The 23,198-nt window shown below is 42.7% G+C and overlaps 2 protein-coding genes across 3 annotated transcripts in view; one reads left to right on the top strand and one right to left on the bottom strand.

Annotated features, from left to right (window-relative positions):
* Positions 1 to 5,746, bottom strand: part of LOC110958855 (uncharacterized) — a 46,924-nt gene extending 41,178 nt beyond the window's left edge. For both annotated transcript variants that reach the window (XM_051941334.1, XM_051941335.1), the window contains exon 1: positions 5,421 to 5,746. The gene's annotated coding sequence lies outside the window, so the exon portion shown is untranslated. The remainder of the gene's footprint in view (positions 1 to 5,420) is intronic.
* Positions 3,289 to 19,152, top strand: LOC110958844 (C1q-related factor). Its single transcript, XM_022205549.2, has 2 exons — positions 3,289 to 4,461; positions 17,310 to 19,152. Exons 1-2 carry the CDS (start codon positions 3,853 to 3,855, stop codon positions 17,487 to 17,489), a joined length of 789 nt encoding a protein of 262 aa, XP_022061241.1. The 5' UTR covers positions 3,289 to 3,852; the 3' UTR covers positions 17,490 to 19,152.
* Positions 19,153 to 23,198: the final 4,046 nt, after the last annotated feature.

Genomic DNA, 23,198 nt, shown 5'->3' with positions numbered 1-23,198 from the left:
GAGTGGTAAATGCTGAAAATATGATAAAATATCAAAACATTAAAAAAAATTAAGATTATATCAATGTAAATTCTTTATCTGCATAGAAAAATTAGCCCTTAGTTTTTCGAATTTTGAAACATCTAGTTTAACTCACCTAGATAGAAGATGCAGTCATAAGTCTGCCACTGGTGCTAATTTCAAGTGGCTTTGTCCTTCCCTTCCAGTATCCATGTCTGACTGTTCCCTAAACGAAACAAACAATCTCCGAGCAGCAACCTACAACACTGAAAATTCTAAGTTTTTCAGAGGATTTTAATCGTGCACTGAGCCAGCCCTGCTAATGTAGTTTTTTTTTTTTCCCGGTGAATTATCCCATTTTAATTACAAAGCTCGTCTTTCCACCACAACAGTTTACCTGCCAAAGTTCTGAGAGAACACCAAATCCGTGGCCTTTGCTTAGCCCCGCCGCTCGACAACTGTGATTGGTTTGAAGGAATACAAACAAGTCAGAGCATTTTTCCCACTATAGCAGAATGATGGCGTGGTGCAGCCAGACCATTATGTTCTACAATACGGGCCAACAAACGAGACTATGTAACGCCTAATCCCTGAACACTGCTGTCCTTGTCAAAACCATCCTGTTGAGGGCAGCAGACAGAAAACAAGACATTTGGCATCAGAAAATGTCTTGTCACTGATGAGAATAACTGGACAATATGACGTTCGTGCTTCACGCTATCATACTCTACTCCATTCTTCACCAACCATTAGGAGTTGCTAGTACAGCAGCACTTATTTAGTTTCCCACCTGTCAATAATTCCAAAAGTGTTCAGAAATAAAAACGTGGAAAGGTTCCGTGACTGGGAATCGAGTCCTAACTCCTTGAGATGATCCAGAGCTCTGATTTGCAAATCTTTTAAATCTAAAATCTATTCGATGCAAAAATGTATGATATTATGTTGATCCGTCTCTTCCACATGCTGCTATTTGGGTTTTAAAATGTGCTGTCACTTCCATTAAATTCCATCTCACTCCATGAGTGGCTCTGACACTCATCGATTCGCTCCCTATATGTTGTCACTAATCATGCAAAACAAACTGATGGAACGCTCAGCTGTTACAGCAGCAACTCCCCCGCCATGCTGTACTTCCTGCTCCCCTCTCTATTGCTTCCCTTCCCATCTTTCTCATCTCTCCTCCATCACTATAGCTCTCTGTTTGTCCTCTCTCGTGTACATTGATCTCAGTGGTTCGGAGATTTAGAGATTTGGGGCACGGTGATCTGACTGGCAGCTACAGCCGGCAGGTGTGAAGAGCAAACAATGGCCCCCTAAACAAACCCCAAAACCAATTTAGGGCTTGTGTGCTTGCTCATATAGGCAAACTCCGTGTCTGTTATGAGGAATAAAACAAAACAGGCAAATATGCATCGCATGGCCACCTGGTGTGCCAGTTATTTGGGTATGTCTCACACGCTCTGCTCAGTGATAAATTAGACAACCAACTGGTGATGCCATAAGTTTGTGACTGAAGTTTAATGATGATAAAGAGACAGAAATGCAGAAAAATAACTGGTGATATGTCAAGTGCAGTAGTGACAAATAGGCAGGCATCCTGTGCATTGATCCATCTCAATCCGTCACAAGAGCTCAGTCCAGCTCTGGCACAAGCCGTTTTTTTCTGAGCCAGAAATAGGCAACTATGACGTGTCTGCAGAAATCTGCAGATTTCTACCAACCAATCACCACACAAGCTGATTTACCTAATTAACAGGAGTTTCAACAGATCAGTGGAATTTATCAGTGAAAACAAGGGGTGGGTTAAAAAAACAGCTCTTGGTTTTTGAAGGGAAAGACAAAACATCATCCAAAAATGAGCACATTAGAGGAAGAACACTGAATTTCTGCACCTACAAAGCATCCCGAGTCACTGAAACAGCCACAACTAAAATATGCAGCACAAACAGCATTAAACAGTGACTTTTCAGACATGATGGTAACAGACTGAACACAAGAGATAATTTAGATTCTGCGACTTTGAACTGCACATCAGTGCGTTGTGTATACTACAGTAGCTGTAGTCGCTTTTGTGATTCAAAGCCAAAGATATCAGTGCAAAAAAAAATGCCCACCTTGGCTGATCGGAATGGTTTTTTTCTCCCTCAATTGACAGTTTGTTTTAACATGAACGTGCTGAATTTTCTCCAGCCGCCTTACGTATGTGCCCAGTTTGTGTTTAGAACTGTATTAGACCAAAAGCACTGTCTGCAAACACAGCACTCATTTCACGATGGCTATGTTTGCCATCTTTGTCAACTGCTTTCTTACTTCACCATTCATCACTCCAAGGGATGAAAATGTCAAACAAATGACATCACTGCTGCATATAGATTTTTTTTCCCCTCCCAACCAGGACCCTTAATTTGATAAAAAACCATGAAATCAATACCTAAAAAAAGACACCGATAAGAAATGGTGTCAGCGCATTCAGGTGGAGAAACAGGCTTATTGACATGAGGGAAAGGCAAGTAGGGGAAACATATAAAGGCAGAGAAGTGTCGGTGTCAGTCACCACCAACAGAAGGATAGACGGCTGCTGTTACTCTTGAAAAGTGGCCCTGTGTGACCTGCAACCAAGATCATTAAAAAAAGTTCTTCTACGTGTGTGGTTGTATGTCTCATTTGTATGGACAGTTTGTCTATTGGCTCATGAGTCTGTACTTGGCATTAACTTTTGTAATTAGCACCTTTTTCTCCTGCAAAGCTGCTAGCATTTCCTGGCATTGCACATTTAAGTGTTGTCTAGTGTCTGTGCACATATATGCATGAATCTTTAGAACCCACCTCCAGGAAATGAAAAAAGAAAGATTGTCTTTCCACAGCTCCATCTTTATTTTTAGAGGCTGGATGCTGATGAGAGAGAGGAGAAAGCAAGGGAGTGAGAAACAACATCAGACGTGGGGTGGGGGGTGGGGGGGTGAAAGGAAGGAGAGCGAGGAGAGGAAGGAAAAGAAGGGGTCGAGAGAAGAGGAGGTGGAGGAGGAGGAGGAGGGGAGCAAGGTGGTCGGGAGGGTCGCGCCGGTTCCTTCGCCGTTCAGGAGAGTTGGTCGGAAAAAGAAATGCAATGTGATGAGAGTCCTTCCTCTGAGTGAGAGAGAGAGAGAGAGAGAGAGAGAGAGAGAGAGAGAGAGAGAGAGAAGGGGGACGTAGCCACACAAACCTCACACTCGATGGGGGAGCAGAGGGGGAAGGAAGGGAGGGAGGGAGAGATGGAGGGGTGGATGTGGGGGGGGGGCTCCGCTGCCGCCGCCGTATAAAAAGCCAAGCCTGAGAATCCGGCACCACAAACTCACCACACATACACACACACACACATGCACACACAGATCCAGTGGCTGCTCTGTATCTCTCACACTCACCCACTCTCATCATTTCCCTCTCTCTCTCTCTCTCTCTCTCTCTCTCCCTCTCTGTCTCTCACTCCATTCCTCTGGGCTCTGCATCCTTCCTGCTTCTTCTTCTTCTTCTCACAAGTCAGACTGTTTGTAAGTACGCGCTGAATGTCTCCCCGCGTATGCTTGGGCTTTCCATTGGTCTTTTTTCTATGTGTGAGTGACTGCTTGCCTACTTCAGTGTGACTGAGTGGAGCAGTGAGGTGTATCAAGTGTATGTGGGTCTCTGTCTCACCCTCACACGCTCGCCGCTCCTCCTGCAACTCTACTTGGGATCTCCGGGTCCCTTTCCTCGGTGACAGGCTCCCCACACCAAGCAGTCACCATTTCCGCCCCCGGGAGACCCACGCTGGCAGCACAGCCCCTTCCCCGACTCAGCATCGGGAGGAAGACCCTGGTGGCGGCTGCTGTAGGGGTTATGCTGGTCCTGGTGCTGGTGGTGCTCATCCCCGTGCTCGTCAGCTCCGTGGGTACAGATGCCAGCCACTACGAGATGCTGGGCACCTGTCGTATGGTGTGCGACCCCTACCTGAACAAGGGCACTCCAGCCAGCAGCACGAGCTCCACAGGTCTTCAGGCTGAGGCAGAGGCGCTGAGTGACCACAGCAACGTGCTTCCTCCCTCCACCTTACTGCAGGGCCCACAGGGGAAGCCTGGCAGGCCAGGCAAGCCCGGACCACCCGGACCTCCAGGGGAACCGGGGCCACCTGGACCAGCTGGGCCTCCTGGTGACAGAGGGGATCAAGGAAGGACTGGGATTTTGGGTCTGGGGGGTAATGGAGCTATCAGCACGGCCACCTACAGCACGGTGCCTCGGGTGGCCTTCTATGCAGGGCTTAAAAACCCCCACGAAGGCTACGAGATCCTCAAGTTTGACGACGTGGTCACCAACCTGGGCAACAACTATGATGGCATTTCGGGCAAGTTCATCTGCAGCATACCGGGTACATATTTCTTCATCTACCATGTGCTGATGAGAGGAGGGGATGGCACCAGCATGTGGGCAGACCTCTGCAAGAACGGCCAGGTTAGTGCTTTGAAACTTTTCCTGAGTTTCCTTTCCTCAGTGTGAGCATGCCTGACTCCTCACTCTTCTCTCCCTCTTTGCTTCTCTGTGGTTTAAAGAGTAGTGCATTGACATTTTGACAAATCTATTTCCATGCACATATTGTGTGCATTATTCTTTTGCATCTCTTCCTTTTTCTTGTGTCCTTTCAAGTTGCGTAGTCATGTTATTCTGGTAATTGTTGGAGCATGTGATACAAGACAAATTTCCTTGCGAGCCGATAAAAGTGTCATCTTATCTCATCCATTACGCCCGAAAATAAAAAGTGACATTGTGAGGAAAGCTCGGCATCTGCCGTCCGCCTCCAGAGCCCAGAGCGCACAGCTGTGGCACACACCGCGCCTGGAGATAAAGATGTGTTGACTGGTTGGAAGCGGCGTCCCCTCTTCTCATGATGCGTCCTGACATTGTTGCACCCCGCGTTGCGCGACCAGAGGACGGTCACAGTTTGGGCTCAGCGTGGAGGAGCAGTACGAACTGAGCGGGGTTTTTTTAATTTTTCTCCACCTTTACGCAACAAAATGTCCGGTTTTCTGTTTTGTTTGAGAGAAATTTAATGGCAGTTTGAGAGGATTTATGAGTATTTCAGAGTGGAAAAAGGTGGCGTGGTGATGAAAAATAGTTGGAAGTGCTTCTATTCTGCCAGAAGACATGTTAGAAAGATACGGTCGTCTGGCGTTTGGTTTTATTTTATCAATGTTTAAGGAGTAACTGCACTTTATTTGCTGACTTGTCTGACGATATTATCACTCTTGCTGTTATTATTATTATAAATATATTATAATTATGCTGGCAGTGGACACAATTATGTCACAAATAACTTTGAGACTCGGTTACAATGTGTGCGTAAAGCGGCAAAGAAAAAAACATTATACATTTCGCCCACGTTATTAAGTTCATTTCTGTCTTTGTGAGCTTACCGGAGACAGTTTTCTTTCCGCCGCTGAATCCATCCGCCTTTACGGCCGTGATAAATGCATTACGACGTCTTTGTGATCTACTCTCGGCATCTCTGATGCATCATTTTAATGGAGCTCTAGTATTTTTTTGCGCCCCGGAGGGTCTCCTCAGGTCGGTAATGCGTGCCAGTAGTTCAGACTCCCGACCAGCCGTCTGTCTTTAAAGCAGCTCCGAAAAAATACGCGTTGCCTGTCAAAAGATGGATGTTACTGTAATTGCAGATGTTGCTTCTTTTGTCAGGCTGCAAGTGTGTTCATTTGTTAAAAGGACCATGTGAAGTAAAATAAATAGAGATATGTTATTTTAAATGCATCAATTGCCACATTTGATCCTGCAAAACTAATTCCAGTGATAAAAAAGTTCACTACTTTAAACGCATTTTTAAATGCTGTATTCATATATTATAAGAAATTATGAAAGAGCAAAAGTTAGTGAGTTGCACTTCACATGCTATCAGACTTCTGGATGCTTCACAGCCTCATGTGCACTTTTTTTTTATTGCCACCATTTATGCACAAAGTGAATTCCACCCACTGAGACACAGGCTGTCTTAGAAATGCTGCTGGTGATAGACATTTTTTCTTGTCATGTCTAGCTGTAGAAATTGTGCCAGACCACACTTATCACAAGTCATTTGAAATATATATTTTAATCAAACCCAGAGTCCAGCACTGAGATAAATCATAAAAATATGGAAAAATCCAAGAAACCTCCAACTGTTATCTGACATCATGGTCCAGCAGTCTCTCTGACTTAAAAATGCTGGATGTGAATTTTTTTTCTTTTCATTTTTACAGGTTTAAAATGTCTTTTGCCAAGTGGAATATTCTGAAATGTCATGTAAATGAATGAACTACCACAAGGAGATATTTGGGTGCTGAGACCATGATATGTGCACAATAAGTAACAGCTGGCATCGACTTCATGGAAAGAACCTGCAGTCCGCCATGGCAGCCATAGAGGTTAATTCCTGTGCCCTCATCAAGCTCACATCCAGCAAGAAAAAGAGAGTTACAGCAATCACCTTCTATATATAATGTCTCACTCAACAGTAATGTTTATGGGTGGGTGTAAAAGCATTGATATATAATAGGGGAAGAAGAACATATGTTCCTATAAAACGCCTTCTGTTCCTGCTTCATTGTGCTCCCAAGAGGAGGGTGTGGAAGTACTTAAGTTAGACGCACACAGTGTGCATCTCCAGAGACCTGCGTAATGTTTATAAAGTGGTAACTGCTGCTCTTTCTGCCTTCTCTGTCCTATGCATTACTTATGCATAAATGTGCATAAGCACTCGTGTTGTTTATTAGGTTGTGTGCTTGGCTGATGGAGAAGGCCCCAGAGCCTCAGTCTGTGTAAATGACTGTGAATGGTTATAAATGTTGGGCCAACTTATGCTACATCGCTGATGAAGTGTTAAGAGTCTAACCGAAACTCCTATAGTCACACTGGTGCTTTACTCAGCTCATTAAGGCTGCAAAAAGCTACACTGTGAGTTGGGGTGGGGGGAGACCAGGGAATTGCAGACAATACTAGTATTTTATCATCTTTTGACTATAGGGAAGCGGTGCGTTTCCAGGCCTTGCAGTGCTGTTTCGCCTCTACATGAGCTCCTCCCACTCCAGGGGTTCTTAAAAGCTGCATCGAACATCGTCCATGGGTCACTTTACTTTTCTGTTTCTTCCACTTTCTCTTTTCTTTTGGCAGAGAGCAACTCAAGAATGCAAACGCTGTCCCCAGAACTTTGACATTTTTCGAGCTAAACCAAAAAAAAAGAAGAAAAAAAAGTGAAGCTTCCTGGAAAACAAACAAATAAGAAATCTATTTTCAGCGCAGCACACTTTATCCGCTTTCCAACTCCCTCTCCTCACACTTTTCTGGCTTCTTCATTGCGGCTTCTTTTGACTTCTGTGCCAGCTATTCCAACCAATCCTAAACGCTCTCCAATAAATCAACGCTATGCTATAACCTGTCTTTGCGCGCATCCTGAGAGACGTGAGTGACAATGGAGACAAATTTAATGGACACAACAGAGGGGGGTGAGAGAGAAAAGGGGACAGAAAAGACATAGTTATTGTGCTATTGTGCCATCGAGTCTATTTAATTGTAATTAAAAAGCTTGAACCAGATCCAGGATGTGTTTGCGCTTCTCCTCTCCGTTCCCTTCTTAATATTGTTATTAATCCGCAAAACCGTTTCAGAGTTAATTAAAAGCAATGACTTCAGCGTCAGTCTCTCAAGAGGACCATAGTGAATAATCACTCTGTCTCCTCCTTTAATAAGCTTCAACGTCCTTCGTGCACATGGCTCTTCCCTAGCAATTACCGCTGCAGTCTCCTCCTTACATACACACACATTCGCACATGCTCACACACACGCGCCGGCTTGCCACCCCCTCCACCACCGCCTCCCTCCTTCCTAACCTACTGCCTCAACCCACCCCAACTGTGCACTGCCCTCCATCTCTCCTCTATGTCTGGTCCACGGAAAGCTTACTTTTCTGAAAGGAGCAGAAAGTTTTCGTCTTTAAAGGGAGAAAAAAAAAAACTTGAGCAAAAGAGAACCCGGATTACCGTATCACAGAATTGATTTGCGAACACACAATGCCATCAATATTCTTCATTGCTCTCAAGTGATGCATTGCACTGTGGCAGAATAAGTGAAGTTGTGCCATCCTTTTCTCAGTTTCTGTTTTCTCGCCTCGCCAGTGAGAAAAGCGACTTCACCGAGTCACGTGTCATTTCCCCGTCAAACCATTTGCCTCAGTCCATCTCCTCTCATACAGACACCTCCACAAGGGGGGTCTTCAGCTTTGATGCACATGAGCATACCACTGTTTGTCCTGTTGCTGTGTATCCAGGTGAAACCCACGCATTGTGTTCAGCATCTGGTGTCAATCCCAACATTAAACATGGGAGCTGAGCCATCTGGAGAGGTTCTGTTCTGTTTGATGTAATTACTGACAAAGGATGATAGAATTTTTTTTTAACCCAATAAGGTAAAACAAGACAGAATTTTTTGCATTTTTTCATCCTTGAAATGAAAGAAAAATGTGAGCGACTATTGCGTGCACGCTCGTGTGCTGTCTAAACACAAATACAGCAATACTTAGACTTGATTGATTTTAACATTCTGGTAATGTTCAGACCTGCTATTCTTCATCGTGGTCGGACTTCAGCACTGAGAGGCCTCTGTGTGTTTGCCTGGTGCAACAGAGAGACTCTGTCTGAAATAGACAGGCAGGGTTTGAGAGAGCCATCCTCAGTCCCTTAGCCTCTTCGCCTGCGGTATTGATCCCCTTATGCGTGTGCGTATGTGTATGTGTGCATGTATGCGTGCTTCTTTCCTTCTTCTGACAGACCTGTTTCTTTCTATGTGATGTATGTTGTGGCACTTCTTCTATAATCAGCCTGAGAGGTAGTGGAGGCGGACCTTTGGCCTTGATCTGCTGTGTAATTGGACATTGGATTTGACACTCTGCCGAGTGGAACATTAGAGCTGGCCTAATTAGGTGCGAGGGCTATTAAATGAAGATTGGCCCACGTTGTTAGGAAATACCACACAGATTGGAAATGTCAAGATGACATCGGGCTGTCATCTGCAAGCGCGAAGAAGAAAATCTATCATTTATTGGTGAAGTTTCAAAACTTGTTTGAAAACTGCCCACCACTTGTCTGTAATAATTCAATTACTTTTCAAACATTTTGCACTGAGCTTCTCACACAGAAAGCCATTACAGCTCAGCAGTGCACACACTCCCTGTGCTAGCATCTCTGATTAAGCAGCTCATGAAATACTGCTAATGTCTATCGTCTCATGTACTGAGAGACTGAAAAACATACGGTCTAAAATAGGCTATGGATTGTCTCCTGTGGCTGGCTGACTCAAGGATTCTATGGTGTTGACTCACAAGGTTTCTTCATTATAATGAGGGCCATATGGGAGATAGACAAGTGCCCCTGGCCCTCTTATGCAAACATCTCTCTCTCTGTCTCTCCCCACGCCCCTGACATTTAGACGTCCCCCGAATTCAGTCCTCAGTGATACCCACAATTATCCTCTCCCTCTTCACAGGAAAGCAGCAAGTCAATGGCTTCAAATGACTCACTGTCTACATAACTCAGTGTGCTTAACACCTCCTGCCCCACGAATATGGGTAAAATATCAACAATCACCCAGTGAGAGAGGATGAATCGGCTACTATATGAAAAAATGTGTCATAACGACTCTTACTGTCTCCCTCTCATCCAGCACTTATACAGAAACCCACTTTGCCTCATTTCGAATGGGTTCTTTTTAGGCGAGAAAAAAGGAGAATCTTAGTGCCTCAAGGCTTACTAGGAAGCAGAAAAAACAGCCTGTGTGTGAACAAAGGTTGAAATTTTTGCAGTAAAGGTGTCTTTTCAGACAGCGCTATGAGCAATGATTGTGTTTTTTGGTGTCGGAGCTTAAGGCAGACAGTGCTGTGTATTTCAGTAATTAACTGAGCGTGATGAGTCAGACACAAGAAAGAAAAGAGTGGCTGGACTGCAGGTCAAAGTCGATGCCCCTTTTTTTACCACAACTGTTTCCTCTGAGCAGTGGCTCTTTCAGGAGAAGCCGTCTTGTTTCATCCTCTTTGTCACCACTCCTGAATTGCGATCCTGATATTCGGGCCCTTGAAAGGCTTCTACAGCATTTGGATCTGGCATTAGCGATCCGTGTGTTGTAAACTAACTCACTTTTTGCATTACCGTAAGCAATTTCACAAACGGCGAGAGGTTTGTGCAGAGAAGCCACCACGTTTCAAAGCAGGTTGAGCAGGTACAAAGAGAACAGTTGGTGAAATTAATTCAGGAGACCTTCTTCTACTCTCGTCTGACAGATGGCAAATCTCCTGTTACCATTTCATTTCTCTTATCATGTTTAGGCTCCTCCAACAAATGAACCTGTAACACATGGCGCTTTCTGACGCTACGATCCTCTTGCAACTTGACGCAGTTTCCTGTTCTCATTAATTGAAGTGCATCCCATGTGTGGATGTGCATGCACAAAAATGCCTATGGATGTACTGTATGTTTGCGCCACTTAGTCACTGTGTGTGTTTCTAAGTGTGTTGCAGTGAAATGCTGGATGAAGCTCAATAGTAGTGGCAAGCCATCTAAGCTGCCATTAAGCATGCGGTTCACGGCTGGAATGTTCAAACACAATTAGACGGCAGCACACTTTGATTTAAAAAGGACCAATAGACTCGTTGATCCAAAATGGAGGCTCAACATCAAGTCAACAAATCCCTGTCAGAAAAACCACAAGACATGTCCTTGTCACAGTGACAAAGCCTCTTGTAAGATCACTGTCCCAGTGCGACGCTTCAGACTCCTCCTGCGGCAGACACAACAGATAAAACATACAATTGTCATGATTTTCATGAACTGAATTTTAATAGGGGTTTTATAATTAAAGCTATCCAGCCAACCATACAATACTGCACAGTGCAGCTGCTGAATGAAAACAACGTAAATTGCCTTTTAAATAAAAGGCTGATTGTAAAAGTAGTCCCATGTGACTCCAGGAGAATGACAGTTATTTGTAATGTGCCATAAATGCATCTTTGGCGCATATTCTCCCCATAAATGCCGCCATTATTGATTAACTGCGATGTTCATATTCACAGTAACACAGTGCAGAAGTTATGAGGAGTTGCTCTTCACTGTTACAGGCACGCATCATCTATTAAGCCAAAGCACAGCCTTGGATTTTCTGTCTTCACTCAGAATATTATTCAATCAAAGCCATCACGTTGACGATATGACGGATGCAATCACGCACGAGCAGCCACAAGGAAGACAGCATCGCCTGACACCTCATTTACCATCGCTGGAGCCGGCGCTTACGGCCTCATGCTTTGTTTGTCTTGTCAAAGTTCCTCTACATATTCTGTGTCAAGGTCACGCACTGCCAGTTGGCTATTTGTCCCGCTCATCTCTGGATATACATCTGCCATACATTGCATTCGAAACCTCTATTTCCTAACAAGTATGTAACGTGCAGAGAAGGAAATAAAAACTTCCATGAAGAGCTCCCTGATCATTATTTCAAAAATAGTAAGAGGTTTTATTCATTCGTGCTCATCATTGAAAGCATAACAAAGACTGCGGCAGTTAGTCTCAGAAGGGGATAAAAACCATTAGAGCAAAGAAACAAAACAAAACAAAAATATCATTGTAGAAGGAACTCTGGATTTCAGGGAAATTCACTTTCACCAGGGCTCTGCTCATTCTGTCTCTACCAAAGGAAGACGTTATATTTGTACTGCCCCGCTTCTCCTCCACCAAACAGCATAAATTAGGAACTGGAAGATTTCTTAATTCCAGCCCCTTAAAGAGTAAATGAAGAGAATAACTTAACTATATTGCACATCTGTGACATTGCCAGAGGCTCCGCGGTTCTGTGTGACTACCTGCAATGCAAATATTTTGATAAAGTTTCATTAAAATCCCAACTGACAAATCCTCCAGAGCCATCATCACCTGCTTCCCCTACAACCCAAAGGCAGTAACCCTCTAATAAGATGGTGTTGACTTTGCACGCTCGTGGCATATCATATTATATTAATATGCACTGGACGCTGGCATCTCAGAATTAGAGCAGGGGGGCTTTGTTTGCACATTGATATGAGGTATGCTAGATTTAATCAGGAGGGTAAACAACAGAGGGAAAAAAAAGTACAATATTCCATATATTACTCCCACATCTTAAAACCCTCCTCAGTATTTCATTATCCAGATTAGCTTCTATAGCACTTGCGCATTTCACAACAACATGACAGCTCTGCATACTGTCCAGGGCATGTTGTCAAAAAGTTTGAGAAGCCCTCCAAGCCTTCTCCTTTGACCCACAACTGTCTCACTTGTTAATTATGAAGAAGAAAGCACACCTGTGCCAAGAGGTTTGGTATTTATAGTGAGGTTCGTCTGGCTCTTCCTGCAGCCTGAGGAAGGCCGCGGGACAGAGATTTTCACTGTAAATAAATGATTTGGATTTTTAAAGAGCAAGATTTTCTTTTAAAATTGATCCGACTCGCTAGAAAAGTTTTGTATGTGTCCTTTTATTATTTCCCTTTTTTTTTTGCAAAGCAGATTTTTTTTATATTATTGACAATAACGCCTTTAAGAAGGCTGAAGAAGTGCCAGCCTTGCCCGTCTTCGCTTCATAATTCAATACAGCGAGGTGAAGGCAATGCTGCGGTCTCTTTGAGGCTGTTTGAGGACTTCACAAAATATCCTGAATGCAAACTATGGGTCTCTCTCTAAATTCTGATTTAAAGGAGAGAGAGAAAAGTACAGCCACAAGCATGTACCCTTCAGCATTTTAATATGTTGTAATTATTATGTGACCTTAGAAAATCTGTGTCAAAAATGTGAACATCAGTGCACAAAACAGTTCTTCTAACTACAGGATCATGGGAAGCACGTGGCAGCGCTTATGTTATTTCTGAGGGATTTTAGCAGAAATGTTGCCTCACCTGGAGTAAGGTGTAAGAAACGGAGTGTTAACATCCTCCTGTAGCACTCGCCAAGCCTGACTTAGTCAGACTGAAAATATAGTGTCACCAATGTGGCACCGTACCACTCTAATGCTTTTCAGAGTAGTTGTTCAAGAAAGGCTCTGCGTTTGAATTCATGACCTATTGCAGCCTCTTGTGCCTGTTTGTCATTACGCAGCTGAGGAAAGAAGCACTTAAGACTCTCATGTGCTTTTCTTACAAAATTTTCTGGTTTCTATCAGGGGCTTGCAATTCTTGTGGCATTTACAACTCGAAAATGTGCAATTTCAAAGTAATCATTTTATACGAGTAAGAAATAACTGTGTCCACGCTGCAATGTAACAGCAAATCGAACCACAGAATATTTGGTTCATGAAACCTTTACAATTGCTATTTTAATAAGACTTTGCACGCCTCTGCACATCCTCTGCACGCTTTCATGTTTCCAACAGCAGGATTTTAAAAATCAACAGAAAATGAGCTGAGTTTAGCATTGACAGAGAGGGCTATTACAGCAGAGGAGACAATGGAAGAACATCCAGAAGCTGCAAAGCTCAACAGTATTAACAGAATCACACAATGAGCTTGATTTAAAAAAACAACAACAACAACAACAAACAAACAAAAATAACCTTTGGATAATTTAAATAAATCTGTAAATCACTGAGAATGTGAGTGTGTTCGTTTGTCTCTCTGTGATAGACTGCTGACCTGTCCAGTGTGTCCCCTGTCTTCACCCTAGTCACCCCCTGTGACCCTAATGAGGATTAAGCGGCGTATAGATGATGGATGGATGGATGTAAATCACTGATATAAATTGCACAAAAATATATCATGTACAATTATAATGTATTTAAATGTTAGAGAACCTGTTACAGACTGCCCTTTAGATTTGGCAGCAGTGATACTTCCTGTGCAGGAGATCTCTGTCAGTAGCTGGCCTGTCCTCTCACTCGTCAATATGCCTGTTGTGCATACTCCTTAAAGAGACAAGTAATTATTGGGCATTCTCTGTGACGCCTGTTGGGCCATCTTGTCGACACCTGCTGCAAAAGCCTCGATTTAAAGCTGTATGGACAAACACTGAGCTAAAGCAAGCGCCAGAATGGACTTTACAGACCCATAATGAGCCACAAAAAACACTTCAAATGCACATAAACTATTGATTTGGATTCACCCCTACTGACCAGACTAAGTGACTAATAGGCTTATTTAACCACCAGCTACTTTAAAGGATGTACAGTGCTTTCTTTTTTCTACCTCTGGAGAAAATAATGATTTTCTTGCTCGATTCTACTCAATTTAAGTTACAAATGATGTGGCTCTCCTTGTTAGTAATTATTTAATAGCACAGAGATACAGTGCAAACTATAAGTGGAGACTGGCTTTTTTTTTCTTGTTCTGCAACCTGCACAATGGACCTGAAGTGGCTATGACTGATATTTTTATAATAACAGTGTAGCTAATGACAATGTGAGAACAATAAAAGCAATCTCTAACAGAGAGTCCTGACCTGAATCTATAGCTCCCCTCTGCTTTGGGGACATTTATTGCAAGCTTCAGCTCATTGTTTAGCAGTCTGCCCACAACTTTATTGTTTTGGTTCACCTTCACTGCATTCATTGTGCCGTTTCCAGCAGCATTTTCATTGAAACGGCCCTAAAAACCGACTGTACACAACTGACTCAGCACAATTAGCAGCTTGCTGGTGAACACAGTGGAGCATTCACCTACTACAAAGCCAGATATTTCCCTAAGGAGTTTGTACAGACCAAAAACAGTGACAAAAGAGAATGAAGATGCAACACGCATCATCAGGTGACCAGAAACAAGGACTCAGCATGAATGATAATGTTGTTCTGTAACTGATAGAAGCGTAAATAAGGAAATACAATAGATATAATATAGAACAAGTTCACTGTATTACCATAAAGTTGTTAATGCTGGGTTCAAGGGTTGTCTCCATTGCAGCCAAAAGTAGCCAAAGTGGTAAATTTGCAATGAAAATTAAGTTCATGCTTAGTTCTAAATCCTTTGCAGTCAATTACTATTGGCACTTTATGGCTCACAGACAGGAGCTGACAGTGGTGATGCTCTGCCAGGTCTTTATTCATACGAGCTTCTTGCTTGCTTCAGGAGCGTTTTGCCCTCAGTCCTTCTAACGTATGATACTGATGTTAAGTTGGATTGATATCAAGTGACATAAGATGGAAAATTCCCCCTGGTTGTCTGTATCTGTAAGTTAGGATCACAGTCCTACAGCGTTCTAAATTTGGGGGATTAAGAAGAGCAATAAGTCTGCTCTCATTTGAAAATGAAAACCCTATTTAGAGCTTTAAGCTCATAGTTCTTGCTTGAACTTACAAAATTATGCACATCAAAGCGTGTTTCACAGGTTTTGAGAAGTATTACTGTATGTAGAAATTACATAATGCCTAATGCAGCTCTAGAAGGGCTGTGCAGATTTTCTTCAAGGAAGGCCACTTTAGCAGCATTAATCAGGGCAAAGAAGTTTAAAACAAAAAGAATTTGGTGGTGTAGAGTGAGAAAAGTTTGAGAAACCTCAGTAGTCCACTCCTCTTCCACCTGGAGAGTGTGGCTCGAGGCTGTATTAGGTGCTACAAGTGGAACATACCAGTATGCAAGCTGAATCGTGGATTACCGAGTGCACAGTGGGAAACATATGTGCTGGAGTTTGACAGGGGAGAACACTCAGTGAATGAAAAATACTGTATCTCTTCTGCTTCTGCACTGATTAAAAATAAAAACACTCCATAATGAGACTAAATGCAACAGTGTAGGTGTGTACTGCTAATATGGTTGAGTACTGCTTCAATTTGAAATCTGATGCAATTATAATACTGCACGTCACTTCCCAAAACACTGAGATCAAAGCATAAGGTTTAAGATCATAACTGTTGCTGACCAATGTATGACCTTGACTTTCTGCTCACTCTCAGTATTTTTTATTTGGGAAACAGAAAACAGTTGTGTGCTTTTAAAACTGCAGTTTCAGTAATCAGTGCTCCGTAGAATCTGCCACTGTGTTGGTATCACTCCATGCCACACACACTTGCATGAAACACAGCTATAATTTTTGGACCCATGAGGCGCTGCAGCTACACTTTCCAGCACGTTTGTGGTGGAAGTCTTAATTACTGGGGACAGGTTATTTAGAAACTGCTCCAAATGTCCTGTAGTCAGACTGGCAGATCATACATGCATGCACACAGAAGCACACGTGATCAGATAAAAATTCTTCCATTTCTCTCTCAAATTATGCAAACTCATTCCAGTGATTCTCTCCACTTACTGCTCTGTGTTATTAGATATTCCTGCTTGTAGGCAGTTTGCATCCTTCATGCTTTGTGTTGTACTTCTCACTAATTTTCACCACAATGAGACGTCCCCAGTGTAAGGCCCGTTGTTGAGTTTGTGAGACTTTTTCTTTCCATGGACCTTTTGTTCCAAGGTGGAGCGTTAGGTCTTCTGTGAAAGACCAGTGGCTTGATTGAAACCATAAATCTGCTTGACAGAAAGACCTGAGGTTTGACTCAGCCTGTGGTTGGTCCTGTAGGTTCAATATCAATATGAAGAAATATTTGTGCCATTTCAGTGTCCAATAAATCATTTGGCTTCAAAATGAAACACCTTGTGAGATTCAGTTTTTTTATATTGAAAATTGAGTCTTAATTTGAATATTCAGTAAATGAGTAAAAAACTTTGCTGTCTTTTGGTGATAAAGCTGCACAATGATTCTTAAGCTGTTTTTCAGCTCTCCTCTTGTTCCTCCTTGATTCCCTGCGACAAGAATTAATGACCTTCTTGAGTTATAAGATTTTTTTCGTCTCTATTGTTTGTTTGCTCGTTAATTAAGAGAAAATATCAAAACTTTGTCAATACTGTAATAAAAAAATGGGTGAACTTTAGGGCATGGACGAAGAAACAGAATATTAGTTTTGTTGCAAATGCAAGTTAGGGCATTTTTTGAATATATTCATTCCTGCACTTTTTTTGAATAGAAAAGGAGAATGACCCAAATTCTGATGCATTTTTTTTGCTGTGTGTATTTTCATGTATATCTTGGGCTTGGAAGAGCTGACATTTAAACATTAATAAAATAACAAATTTGAAGAAGTGTGCAGCTTTGATGGAGATATATGAGTGCTTTCAAGCTCTAAATGCAATGGAGGCTGATAGTAGTATTAAAGAATGACAACCAATTTGGAGTATTTCCAAATGAATGAAGCAAATGTCCTGATATGCACTGTAGTAAACAAGCCTGCCTGTTCTCTTACTTGCCTCTCTGCCCCTTTTCTTGCAGGTTCGTGCCAGTGCCATTGCCCAAGATGCTGACCAGAACTACGACTACGCCTCCAACAGCGTCATCCTCCATCTGGATGCAGGCGATGAGGTGTACATCAAACTGGACGGAGGCAAAGCCCACGGCGGCAACAACAACAAGTACAGCACCTTCTCTGGCTTCATCCTCTACGCAGACTGAGAACAGACAGACGCAGAGACAGTCAGACAGGAAAGAGACTCAGAGAAAGAGTTGTACGATGGGGGGGAGGGTGTGTGTTAAAAGCCGGAATGCTTTCTAGTTTTCCTAATTCTCTCCATCATCACGGACACCTCTGCTTCGTATCCATCAGCCAAAACATCCAGGCTCTGTAGCCGAGCCTGGATGCAAAGCTCCTGAGGACACACTGAGAGGGGCTGGGCGGGGGGGGGGTGGGGGGGGGGGTGGGTGGGAGGAGTGGGATGTTGGGCGGAGGTGAGTCGGTTTCTCTGCACTCCTCGCCACAATGCCGACATGTCAGACGCTCCTCACTTTCAGTGTCTCTCCTCTTCAGCCCTGCTCCATTGCACAGAAATATCAACAAAAATGAAAAACCCTGCAAAAGTGGATGTGGATCTCACTCTTCTCTCCACAGTGTCAGCGGTCGGCTGTACTGTCAGTGGACTGGATTGACTGAAACTTGTAGTGTTGTTCCGTGCAACTTTCCTTAGATTGTGTTTTTATTTTGTAGACATGCATAATATTCTACACAAATGAGATTTACAAAAAAAAAAAAAAGAGAATATATTTGTCCCTTGTGAAGATATCCTGTTTGACTGAGAGATGTTAATTGTGATGCAGCTCGGAGATCTAACAGCTGGAAAAGAAATCTTTAAATCAAGACTAAGTATTTCATGGCAGTGGGTGTTTTTCGTCATCGCTGGGTACAGCAAGGTAACTATATATTGTTCATGTGGAGAATAACAATACATTCTGCACCTCCAATGTATCCGAAAAAGGAAACATCTCAAATAGACAAGACCCTTTCTGCAAGTCACCTCACACTCCTCCTCACGCTGTCACACAATGTCCTGCTGCTCTTTGGATTACAGTTCAAACAATCTTTTTCAATGTTCTAGCTTAATGTAGATGCTCTACTCGGCACAACCAGCCATGTGATGAAGCAAATCCTCACATTCAGAGGTTGAAGAGCGTCGATCCTCTCTTCTTCTCTGCTGTGCCACCCTCCAAGCTTTCTTTGCGCTGTTAAAAAAAAAGAAAAAAAAAGAAAAAGTGGCTTCTGAAGCGAAGGCTGAGGGAGAGAAAGTCACAAACACAGCCAGGGAAGGAGTCAGGATGGAGGAAGATGGGGAGGTAGGGGAGGCGTTCAAGCACAGCAACAGTGAGTGGGCAATTTTTTTGTGCGTTTCAATGTCTCTGAGCTTCACTGGATGTCATCCATTCATTAGCTGCATATTCAATGACACATAGACATTATGGTAATATTTACTCAACATGGCGGCCTGACAGCTTGCTTGAGAATGAAACTGATTGGGTGAGTGACTTGGCCCTATTATGACTGCACGTCTGAGTGTACGCGTGTCTGTGCGTGCGTGTATGTATCTGTGCATACCAGTGAGTGTCTGCATTTTAGCATGTGCCGTGCCATAACTACATCGTTCCTTTTCAGAGTACTTCTGTGCTACAGCCAATGACAGATATTTTACTCAGCAGCCAATGAGATTGTGCTCTGTAGGGTGGAGCCTCTATAGATATGATGAGAAGAACAAACAGCTTGTAATTGAAATCTATGACTTGTTTGTCTATCTTATCTTTTGGAATTGTTGAATACATTTAAATAATAAATGGGAATTTTTTTGAGTGACTTGTCTCACGAGACTTCTTGAATCCCAGATACACTAATTAGGGAAAATGATCTGTAAAGGATCTCGTTCGCTCTGTGAGACAAACTACAGCTACAGCAAACAGCATGACTGAAAATGTGTATTTCTCGCTCTTTTTAAAATAAGAAATTTTAATAATGGACTCTCAGTGCAAACAATAAAAAAAAAATCCTACCAGCAAATCCCTCATCTCTCTTTTTCTCTCCAAAAAAAGTAAAGTATATTTAGAGTGATGGGTATCCGGGGAAGGATGCCTGTGTTTATGCTCCCCTCTATCCCGTCTTTAAGTGATCCTGTGGAGCTTCTCACCATCTGGAAAAGGTGCACTTGGAGATAAAAACCCTCCAACTTTAGCAACATCCACCAGTGGCGCAAAATGCCGTTTTTGAATGCAGATGAGCCCTTAAGGAAACGCAAGCAATTCCTCAATCGGCAATCACAGTGTCTTTTCGCAGATTCTCATCAGCAACGGTGTGATATACCCAGCGAGAAAGTGAGGACGGAGGAGAAAAGACAGGGAGGAGGAAAGATTGGCCGAGATAGAAGAGGAGCGGAATATGGTTTGACAAAGACAGATGGAAACACGAGAGAAAGAGTAGGCCACAGATAGAAGTAATGGGGAAGGGATAGATAGGGAGGGAGAGGGTGAAGAGAAATATAAGGAAGATAGACAGACAGAGAGGCGGGCTGGTACTGATTTGGGGTGGAGAGGGAGGAGGGCTGGATTGTTTTCAGGGTAGAGTGATTCCCTGTCGGGGCTGTGTGAGGTGTCAAGAGAGATTAGCCAGCGTGAAGCTGGAGGAGAGAGCTTGAGATAGCTTAGATTGGACAAGTGTCAAGGACTGGACATTCCTCAGACCTGGCAGGAATGGGATGTGACACTGGCTGCCATGCTCGTATGCACTATTTTGCTCTTAAGGGACGCATTCACCCCTCTCTGCGTCATTTCATCCATTTCCCACGAGCATATAATAAGCTAATGACATGCACACTCGTGGGAATGAGAATGTCTAGGCATGCTTACATCTGTAAGTTGTTTCTGTTGTAATTTTAAAGATGATAACAAAAAACAGAACCATCGCCGGAAAAGAAGAGTCTACACGCTGCGATTTAGTTTGACATTTTCTGGTTTCCTAAACTAGCATAAAATAGAAAGTGACTTTTCTTCAGCACGAATGGACTGACTATTATTAAAGATTGTTGCAAAGGCATATGACAAAAGAAGGAAGTGGGCACAGACGGAAAACACATTTCATGTTTGTCATCGAATTTTGACGAAAAAGCCTCCACCTTGGGAAAGAGTGACGCATATTTCATGGAAAAAGTGGGTGAAACGTTGTCACAGTCGTAAAATACAGTGCAGCAGACCATTTTGTTGCAACAAAGAAGTCATTTATAAAAACAAAATCCATTGGTCAAATCTGTAAAAACAGTAGTATAGAGAGTGCGGAGGTGAGAATGTTCTGTCACCGCAGTGTGGATAAAAGATGGGCACAGCCAACGTTACCTTACCCTTTGGTTTGTTTACTATCACTCTGAAGCCTCAAGGTTGGCATTTTGGCCGTCTCCAATGCAATGTTTTTGCCACTGGATAGTGAGCTGATGATGAGTGAGAGATGGAACACTCATAAAGTAGCAACATGTCAATCACAAACTAGCTCCCAAATCATAGCCTGCTTCATTGTCTATCTTCCTCTAAGTGTTGCATTAAAGGAGACTTGAAACTAACAATTGAGACCATAGATTCATTACGAAAATGTTTCTTATGGTAACAAATCAAGTGTGAAGTAGCATCTTTTACAGTCAGACTTATCATTGTAGCCAGAGAAGTCACCCCCTGCTGGTGATTAGACATAGCGCAGGTTTCAGCCACTTTTGCATTCATTTCACTTTTCGATCCATACGCTACGTTCTGTACAGTCTATAGATGTGGCATTGTCTTAAAGGATCAGAGTGAATGATTTTGTAATAGTTGTCAACTGAATGCACCTCTTTCAACCTTTTCTGTCCATGCCCCTCTCTAGAGCCAGTGTTTGAATTGTCTGTTCTGAGCTACTGCAGAAATATGGCAGCATGCTATGGCTGTTTTCATATGTTGGTATGAAGGGCTCATGTTAAGCTAGCAAAATCACAAGGATTAATAGGTACAGATGATTAGATACAAAAGAAAACATAATTATGAATACTATGCTGCGTTTCTGCCAGTAGATACCAACAAATCCGACACACTGGTCCTTGAACAGCAACCAAGCTAAACAGAAGCCATATTTCTTGAGTGCAAACGAAGAGGAAGCATGTTTGGGACCTAACGCTTACGGGTTGATATGACGTTTTAGTGGACTACAGCATAAGACCATTTTGTGGCAAATCTGACTCAATAAGTGCAATGAACACGGTGAGCCATGACGCCTGCATTACAAAAAAATCAGAATCACACAAATCAGAACTGACAATCAGAAATGTTTTATCTTCTCTTGCATGAAAAGGTGCAACAGCTTCAAAGATCAAACTGGACAACAATGGTAGTAGTCTGGGGATTTTAAAATTTGGCCAGAAAATCATTTTGTAAATGGAGAATGAAGTATGCTACAAAGCTACAGATGAAGTCGGAATTAGTCCAAAAAAAATCTGAGATGTTTTACTTGTAAATGCTGCATATTAATCACAATCTGACATAATTACCTAACAAAGATGAGGTGATTGATTAGCTGCGTTTTCTGTGAAACCCCTGTTTGTTTTCGTTTGTGCTGTGAATTGCACAACAGCTCTTCATCATTTTAGCAGTACATTCTTTTTTTTTTCTTTTTTTTTTACCTGTGAAGGCACCTACTGGATGTGGAATGGTTGCCTATTTACAACTAAGGGGGAAGCAACTGTAGCAACTTCTGTGCTAATAGTATCGTGTGCATTTCCTCCAAAGAAAAACTGAGTCCAGGTGTCTCACGCTGTTAATTAGTCACTGGGGCGTAACGCTACCCTTAAAGACAAGCAAGCAAAGGCAGCGTTCAAAATCACACCGTGTGTTTACACTATAGAGCACTCTATTTGCTCTCTGCCATTTCATTGGAGTGTCGGAGTCCTGAGTGTGTGTTATATGCATTATATATGAGTTTGGCAGCTGAAGACATGGCTAAGGGGAGGAGGCTGTCATGAAAAAGTCGTGTTCAGGGAATGAACACTGCTTGTACAAACAATCTAGCACTTCAGTGTTCGACATTTTACAAAAATTAGTGCTGCAAATTTAATGCTCATAAGAGAGTCAAATACTGGGATATCGGACCCAAACGTATAGAAAAATATCAGTAGCCAGGGCACTGTGTTACTATTTTGTTGTGCGTTTCCATATATACATGCTGTGTATTATTTACAATATGCATATTAATGTGACACATATCTTCTCTTGCATATTTAATATCTGCTGCAAGGGACAAAGAAACTGAGCGAATGAGTTACACCATGAAAAGGGAAACTAAACCTCACTATTTTAATTGAACAAAGATGTTGATTCATGTAATGTTAATAGTGACTTTCAATGGTTTTAGCACCTTTATTTGCAGGGTTTCACTGCAACAAGTTGGAGAATTTTTTGGGAGGGCTTTGCTCAAAAGTTCTTTGGCAGCCAGCTCAGGCTTTCTAAAGGCTTCCCATCTTTTCCCACTCCAACGATAAATTCTACAAATCCGACGTGTGTGCACTCTAGCACCATTATTTTCTTTCTATGTTCAGCCTGACCTTTTTCTCTCACTTTCTTTTTTCACCCATTTCTTTTCCCTTTACCATGTCCTGCCTTTAACCAGGTATGACACACACAAAGGTTAGGAAGCAGACAGCTGTTAGTAGACTGGACTCCTCCTGCCACCCTAGAGCATCTACTATATACATATGCACACACACACACACACACATGCATGCATAAACGTACACACAGGAACCTCTGCATGATAGCACAGTCACACATTAACACTGCCAACCCTGCTCTGTTCGCTCCTACAATCGCACATGATTCCCTTTGTCAGGTTGGGCTGCG

The sequence above is a fragment of the Acanthochromis polyacanthus genome, chromosome 21 (assembly GCF_021347895.1).
Source record: "Acanthochromis polyacanthus isolate Apoly-LR-REF ecotype Palm Island chromosome 21, KAUST_Apoly_ChrSc, whole genome shotgun sequence".
Lineage (NCBI taxonomy): Eukaryota > Metazoa > Chordata > Actinopteri > Pomacentridae > Acanthochromis > Acanthochromis polyacanthus.
The sequence above is the reverse complement of the archived record's forward strand: the minus strand, read 5'-3'. Positions and strand labels throughout refer to the sequence as shown.

Excerpts from the sequence above, each read along its gene's own strand:
- LOC110958844 (XM_022205549.2), top strand. The coding sequence starts at position 3,853 with ATGCTGGTCCTGGTGCTGGTGGTGCTCATCCCCGTGCTCGTCAGCTCC. Across the intron at positions 4,462-17,309 it reads ACCTCTGCAAGAACGGCCAG|GTTCGTGCCAGTGCCATTGC; the intron begins GTTAGTGCTTTG and ends CTTTTCTTGCAG.